At 38.7% G+C, this 8128-nt stretch overlaps 1 protein-coding gene across 1 annotated transcript; it reads right to left on the minus strand.

Annotated features, from left to right (window-relative positions):
• Positions 1-2765: 2765 nt before the first annotated feature.
• LOC140239583 (tRNA-specific adenosine deaminase 2-like) lies at positions 2766-7950 on the minus strand. Its single transcript, XM_072319413.1, has 6 exons — positions 7854-7950; positions 6804-6908; positions 5241-5391; positions 4534-4640; positions 3771-3843; positions 2766-2926 (listed from the first exon to the last, which is right to left on the minus strand). The coding sequence occupies exons 1-6, from the start codon at positions 7908-7910 to the stop codon at positions 2766-2768; spliced, it is 654 nt and encodes a 217-aa protein (XP_072175514.1). The 5' UTR covers positions 7911-7950.
• Positions 7951-8128: the final 178 nt, after the last annotated feature.

The raw sequence follows: 8128 nt of genomic DNA on the forward strand, positions 1-8128 counted from the left end.
TCTGCTTTCCAACATTGATTTGATACAAAACAGATGGTAATGCTGATACCCATTATTCGCCAGAGGCAATGCAAGTGCTTGCAATGTCAGAACTGAAGTAGCTGGAATTGATCCAAGGGAAGTGCTTTGTTTGAATTAGTGCATGCATACAGTCTAATATAAAGTCAATGGCCTTGTAATATTTGTACTTCTTTCATTTGGATCATATGAATATAACAAACTTCAAGATACTGCTAGAAAGCATCATATCTAATATTTTGTACAAACGTGCTTCCATAGCCAAGCTTCCTCTTCAGGACCCCTCTAGGTCTGATTACACTTTGGTACACCCCCCCCCCCCCACACACACACAAAAAAAAAAAAAAGAAAGAAAGAAAGAAAAAGAACATTTAAAAACATTACATTACTGGCAGTGAGGTAGGGACATGGAGTTGTTCAGTTCCACACACTTATTGATTAGTTTTGTGGTCAGGTTACCAGTCAGACCGCAGAGCATGGAAAAGCACTTCCAGCTCATAAATTCTGCTCATGAATGAGCCAAGACGGGAGAAAGATGAGGTAAAAATGACTGTTTTTCGTACGATCTCTGATTCTTTCGAAAGGGACACTAACAACAATCTAGTGACCCTCATGCTTCAGGGAGGCTCTGCACAATCTAACAAAGGGGACGTCCTTTTAGGTTGCATTGTAGGTGCTGATGACTTTGGTCTACCATCATTTCTATAATTTTAAAAAAGAACTAGAAATGTCGCTATGGCCACTGGTATGCCTCCGCCATAATGCATGATTCTCCTAATAGGTCTGTAGTACATGTGGACAATGTGTGATTACATTTTCATGAAATTGGCAAAATATTAAAATGACATGTTTGTCACAAATGTGATGAATGTTCACCTTCCTTGACCTAGGTTTAATTGGATGAATGGGAGGGCATGTATTTGGCATTTTAGGACTTTTACTTGACTTCGACCCTTTCATAAGTTTATGCATTAAGTAATTTTCAAAGTATGGAGAAAAAGTGCAATTTCTATATTGAATAATAAATTGTTACCATTTTCATCTGGCCTTTGACCCTTGACCTTTGACTCTAAAATTCATAAGATAATCACTGTCAGGCAGAACATGCATAAATATATATACTAAGTTTCAAGATAACTTGAGCCACTTCTGAGATAGGGAGGAAGAAGTAAAGTTCAGCACTTTCACTTGATCTTTGACCTTTTGAACTCTGACCTTTTTGGCAAAAAAACAACAACAACTTCCCAGAGAATCTCTTTTGGGTTATACATGCATACACCAAGTTAAAAAAATAATCCTGCAGGCAGTGCATAAATATGAGGGAAATAGTAAAATTTTGAAGTGTTGCCCTTGACCTTTGACCCTATGAACCCAAAATTCTCTAGATAATCACTGCCAGTCGGTACTGCATATATACTACGTTCCATGAAGATACCTTGAACCATTTCCAAGAAATGGAGAAAAAAAGTAAAATTTTAACATTTTTGCTTGACCTTTTGACCTTTGAACTCATGACCCCAAACTTTCACCAGAGAATCTTAATTTGGTAATACATGTATACACTAAGTTCCAAGAAAATATCTTCAGGCATTGCATAGATATGGGGGAAATAGTGAAATTTTGAGCATTTGACCTTGACCTTTTGACCTTTGACCTTGAGCATGTGCACCAAAAGTTGATAGGCACAACTTCACCCCCTAATGCACATACATGGCATGCCAAGTTCCATTAGGATACCTCAAAAGGTTTTTTAGTTATGCTGTCCACAAAATTCATTACAGACGGACGGAAGGACGGACAATCCGAAAACATAATGCCTCCGGCACCACTTCGTGGCGGAGGCATAAAAATTGAGCAAAGAAAAAGAAATTTCATGGGGATATGAATGGGTATATATACTACCTAAATGAAGTGATATTGACACTTACCGTACAATCTTTGCAATCTCTGAAATTTTGAATAATGCCCTGCATTGTATTTTGTTTGTTCATGATCTTTTTTTGCTTAGAAAGAAGGAGGGTGATACATACCACTATGTATGATTTAGAACACTATCATTGAAACCTAGATGAGGTTGGTTTGGAAATTGATTTTTTTATCAGAATATTTTCAGCGGCCATAAGATATCGCCTCTCTAATGGATGGCTGAAAAAAAAAAAAGAAATTCCAACGAATTCATCGGGTCAAATCACCACATCAGGTCCTATTTTTACCTCAATAACTTGGATTTGAATCTTGGCACACTGCCAACATCTTGGCCCACTGTGCAATGCATTCATCTCAGTGTTAACACTGCAGGTGTAGTCACTGCTAAGCCACTGTCACTCTCTCCCCTAGTCTTCCACTCTTTTTTTTTTTTTTTTTTGGTCCTCCAAGAGTGTTGGTAGTGTTCCCTGATGTTAACACTACAGGTGCAGTCATTGCTCAGCCATTACCACTCTCTCCCAATACTTATTTTGGTGTCATCATTGCTAAGCCGCTGTCACTCTCTCCCCTGTCCTACACTCTTTATTTTCTTCTCAAAGTGTGCTTCCCTGGTGTTAACACTCCAGGTGTACTCACTGCATGGCCACTGCCACTCTCTCCTCATAATTGCTTTGGTTGTGCTCCTTGGCATTAACATTGCAGGTGTAGTCACCGCTACGCCACTGTCACTCTCTCCACTAGTCTTCCACTCTTTTTTTTTTTCTTCCTCCAAGAGTGTTGGTGGTGTTCCCTGGTGTTAACACTACAGGTGTAGTTATTGCTCAGCCATTGTCATTCTCTCCCTTGGTGTCTTTGTCTCCCATAAGGTGTTTTGGAGGTGTTCCCTGCTTGGTGTCAGTCCCGATATCAGATGATTTGTCTTCTGGTCGTTTGGTGTCTTTACTGGTCTTCTCCTGTTGTGGTTTGACCTTGGGATTTGGAGCTTTGGGAGGAAAAAAGGACAAAAAATTAACCACCCACCAAGATTAACTTTATGTTTGGTTCATATTGTGGTTATACATGTTGTAACTTTCCATCATTTTGAGGGAACATTAAGTTGGGTACCTAATTTTTTGCATACAAGATGTTGGCATTACTGGCCTGATGGTTTTCACCCAGGGGGCTGTTTCATAAAGCTCTTCGTAAAGTTACGAATGACTTATGAGCGACTGGTGATCAGTTCTTGTGCTGAATTATGGAAATTCTGATAAGTGTAGCACATCAGAACTGATCACCAGTCGCTCGTAAGTCGTTTGAAACTCTACAAACAGCTTTATGAAACAGGGCCCAGGAGTTTAACCCCGATACCTTTCACAATTCAGCCTTACCCAGAAGCTTCCAGGAGCACCAGGGAGTTTACCAGGGACAATTTGAGGGTAAAATTTATGAAGAGTCACCAAGTATTTTCAAGTGGGATTGAACCCACAAGAACTTTCATACTACAAGATCTCCCAGTTCATCCAGGTGAAATTTGCTGTTAGCATTTAAGGGCATTACAGTGGATTCCCATTATAACAAAGTCTTCAGGACCAGTAGCTTTCTTTCCTTATATTGAAATTTCATTATAACCAAACAAATAAACAAGATGGACTTTACCAATACACTGAAGTCACACACACACACACACACACACACACACACACACACAGCAAATGCATGTTTATCTTTGGCACTGGAGTACTATGGCATGTTGTAACCCATACACCAAACTTAGACATCCACACGTCTGTATACAGACACCATATTTCTTACAAATTAAAAGATCCTAGCCTATCACCAAATCTTACCGTTTGGGTTCTGTCCTTTGTAGAAATCTTGAAGCATCTCAATGGCTGCCGCTGCATAGAGACCACCTCTACACTGCTGATCCATTTCAGATTGAGTGTAAAACCATTTGAGGGGAACAAATGAGAATTCAGACTGCAGTCAGGACTATCATGATGCCTCGACTGCAATATGCTTTCGATTTATAACACTTTGATGTCTGAAAGCCTGCATTCATCTACTGTATAGGCCATTAGTGAGTCTAGATTTTCACGAATTGGGACTTCCTGATAATTTCATGAGTGGTTAAATTCGCAATTGTGGAGTTCATTACTGAAGGGGAAATGTATGCATACACGTCACATTCATGTCGGGATTAGGACTAATATTTTTGCGGGTTTTTACATGTGTGAATAGCACCTGACTCACAAAATTTGAAAATATAATAACATTGCCAGTTATTCAGCATATACAGTGAGTACATTGTTTGTGATCACCACGACCTAACAGGACATTCATTATCCTTGTTCCTGGCTTAAACATAAAGGTTAAAATGCATATCCTTCTATTGACAAAGTAGTATAAAGAGAAGGATTAAACAACTGTCACATCAAGTCCATGATTCACTTTTAAAGGTACCATTGTCTGCATACAAAACACACAAAATATGATAAAGAGTTAGGTTCAAAGCAAATTAATGACATTCCAAAAACATTTTGATTATGCAGTGCTATTCCAAATTGAGAAATCAACCTAAGACATTGAAGAATTTCAAAGTTTGCTGACCTCAAAGGGTGGACCAAGAGATGGAAGATCATCAGAGCTGACCGTCAGGACAGAGCCACAACCTCCAAATCGGTCATTAGGACAACCATAGACCACTTTCCTGATGCCTGCCAGGAAAAAAAAAAAAAATGAACTTCCTTCACTCAATTATCTTTCCTAGGTTTTCACATAGAAGTAAATGCTTACTAATATTATGCAGAAGCATTTAGTACATTGCATGAGGACTGAAAAAGTCAACTGTAAGAGACAAGCCAAGAACTTGGAAATGTAAAGTCCCTGTGTACTAGCATCCAGACTGTCAGATGTATTATGATGTTTGCTCAACATCTGCCACATATCTGCTCAATGTCTGTTAGGGTATGCCCATTGTCTGGTCAATGTTTCTTCAGTGTCTGGGCAATGGTTGTTTAGTGTCTGGTAAATATCTGGCCAATTTCAATCAAATGTCTTGTCAATGTCTTTTCATATCACTGTCTATTCTTAATGCTTGTTCAGTGTCTTGTCAATGTCTAGTATCTATCAGTAAGATGTTTGGTCAATGTTTTTTCAGAGTTGTTCAATGTCTGGTCACTGTGTCAGTTCAGTGTCTGACCAATGTCTCTTCAATGTCTGGCCAATAGCTGTCAAACATCTGATCAATGTATGTCAATATCTGTTCAATGCCTTATCAGTGTCTGTTCAGTGTCTGCTCTTGGTTTTATCCTCACCCATGATGCGGAGAGCTCCGGCACACATGATGCACGGCTCCACGGTGACAAAGAGCTTAGTTCTGGAAAAGACCTCCTCCTTCTGCTCACTCTCCCTTCTGCACCACTCCATTGCCTCGTCTATGGCCAGAATCTCTGCATGTCTTGTGGCCTGTGCAATGAAATGTTGTATGCAATCAATCACTAAGCCACATCTTAAAGGATAGTATTGTTTTGGTTGAGATGGAGCTTCAAGTTTCCAATTTTTTTTTAGTGAGATAATGAGAAATCTCCCAATGAAATATAACAGAGCATATAATTCTAAGAGGAATTCAAAATGTATTTGATTAAAATTGGTCTTAAAATGGCTAAGATATCCAAAAAGGTGGGACCCATCGCTCATCAGGATCGCTTTGTTTTACTTTGCTCTTTCACATTTCATATGTAGTTTTTAAGTATTTCACAAAAAAAAAGTTAAAAGCTGAACCCCCTCTCAAAAATACTATACCATCCCTTTAAATGAAACAAAGAACAACATGTTTGATTACTCTTCTTCACTTGTCAACTACAGCATCTAGACTTGAGTGAGCAGTTCAGTCATTGTAAGAAGCAATACTGAAAAGCGAAGGCAATTCAAACAAAATTGTCAAAATCTCCTTTGCAACTAGAGCTCGTCAATAATATAACCAAAAGAGTGAGTTCAGGCCTTGTCAAATTCTCTGTTTACTGATTTTCATGGTGCAATGCAATCCAAGGCCCCTTCAGATATCAAGAACTAATGAAATCTGATTAAAGCAATATGAAAGTTCAAGACGAGGCCAATCACAAAATTGTTCACTGCATAAAAAAATCTCCAAACACAACATTTACTATGAAAAAGTGAATAGCTCAAGGGATGTTATCTATTTTGGAGCAATGCTTCAGATGGTTACCTCACTTATCTTATTTAACGCAGTATACTGTAGCAGTACAATATATTTGCAAACATCATTGATTTATCACTGTGCATTAGGTGTGGTTGTTCATGTGATGGTAAAACAATACAAGGAGATATAAGTTTGTTCATGTGGGACGCAGGAGGTGGCTATGACAATGGCAGAGTGAAAAGTAGTCAGCATTTTGACTCTTAAGTTTATGTCTCAGTGCAGTTGAGTTTTATCTGTTCCGGACTGATTTCTCTGTCAATGACAACCAATCCATGCAGTTTCTTTTCAATGTCCTATGCAAAGAGAAAAGAAGCATGCCTTCAAGTTCAAGAAAGATCAAGAGATTCTATGAAGCCATGAAACCCAAAACACACTAGAGAGAAGAATGACAATGAGTGAGAATCACTGTAAGTAAATCTGTGTTCTAAGCTCAGCAATAAATATATAGAGTAAAATCTTGAACTCTCTAAGACCCAAGACGTCTCTGCCACAGAATCTCCCCCATCGTTTTACAGCTTCATGGCAACACTTCTAAGAAAATGTGCAGGTTGTATCTTCATGGTACAAGTAGTTGTGAGTGGATGGATGGACAGATATCTTGAACCATGCATGTTTCATTCGCAGCATTCCTAAAATATCTTGTGAAAAGGAAGCTTACATTCTTCGTTTCGTTGACTGCATTCCTTCCGGTACCAATCACCTGGTCTTTGTACACCAGCAGGCAGCCAACGGGAACTTCCCCCTTAGCCAGTGCCTGGCGAGCCTAGAGGAGTGGGGGCAACAGGGTGCAAAGATCAATCATTGCATACATTTCCCTTGAAAATCCGCTCGTGTGGCTCGGTACAACTTGTAGATTAGACCATGGACTATCAAGCCAGAGGTTCTTGGTTTGTTTGGATTCTCTCAATCTCTGGCAGCAGCATTTGTGCCCTTAGGTGAGGTACTTTATCTTCACTGCACACTTACTGGTATTGGTTCATTGGTTGATTGCTTAGTGCATTCACTGCTTCACTGACAATGATATCAAAGAAATCATAATTCTGTTAAATCACAGAAAGCACATTCTTGTTCAAAATGAAAGGGTATTCTCAAGAGATATGGAGCAACTGCTTATTCAAATAATGGCACATCAATGAATATGAAGCTTTATCTATGATAGGTCACTACATACAGTGTAGAACTACTCTCTCTCTCTCTCTCTTTGCTTTCCATGTACAGATAGTAATTCAAGTGTCACTTTATAGCAGACATACCTTTCCATGCATTACCAGAGTAAACTTTTTAGTTTTTCACATTCTTCCTTAACAAAATAAGAGATAAGAATGCAAGCGATTAAACTTAAAGTTTACATATTTGTACTTCAATTCTATTTAATTTCTACATCTTGTCTATGCTTGAAACATGTCATCACCCATTCCACAGCAAAGACACTAAAAAAAAAAAAAAAAAAAAAAAAAAAAAAAAAAAAAAAAAAAAAGACAAATGTGTTCCATTGACTGTGCACTTGAGTGTAATACGTTTACAAGATGAGTGATTATTTGAAACCAAAAACAGGATGTCCTTTTCTGTTTTGTGAATAGACGGGACCACTGTTCTGTTTGAACTCTGACTTTACTCTGATATCAATGCTAATCATCATTGACCAATCAAATGTGGCCGAGACATTTTAGAGGATGTATATCATGACAAATGTCCCTGGAAAACTCACCATCACTAAAGCTTCGTTCATCCACTTGTCCTCACTGTCATCTTCTGTCTCATTCATTTTTTGCCCTCCTCAGGATCTGGGTGTACATAACACACATAAGGGAATTCCCAATTAGATGTAGTTGCCAATCCCAACAGACACACACTACACAGCATGCAGCACAGCTACAGCATACAACTTCATAACTATACACAGCCCAATCACTGTAAAAACACATTTTGACAGCGACTGGGCTGAGCTGTGTATTTAAGTTAACACTTTCGCAAGGATACCCA

This window comes from Diadema setosum, chromosome 16, assembly GCF_964275005.1.
Source record: "Diadema setosum chromosome 16, eeDiaSeto1, whole genome shotgun sequence".
Taxonomy (NCBI): Eukaryota; Metazoa; Echinodermata; class Echinoidea; order Diadematoida; family Diadematidae; genus Diadema; species Diadema setosum.

Bases quoted from the DNA above. Each gene is read 5' to 3' on its own strand.
- LOC140239583 (XM_072319413.1), bottom strand. From the start codon at position 7,910: ATGAATGAGACAGAAGATGACAGTGAGGACAAGTGGATGAACGAAGCT. The intron at 6,909-7,853 runs GTGAGTTTTCCA...CCACTCCTCTAG, and splicing joins TGAACGAAGCTTTAGTGATG to GCTCGCCAGGCACTGGCTAA. The intron at 3,844-4,533 runs GTCAGCAAACTT...ATGGATCAGCAG, and splicing joins CTCTTGGTCCACCCTTTGAG to TGTAGAGGTGGTCTCTATGC.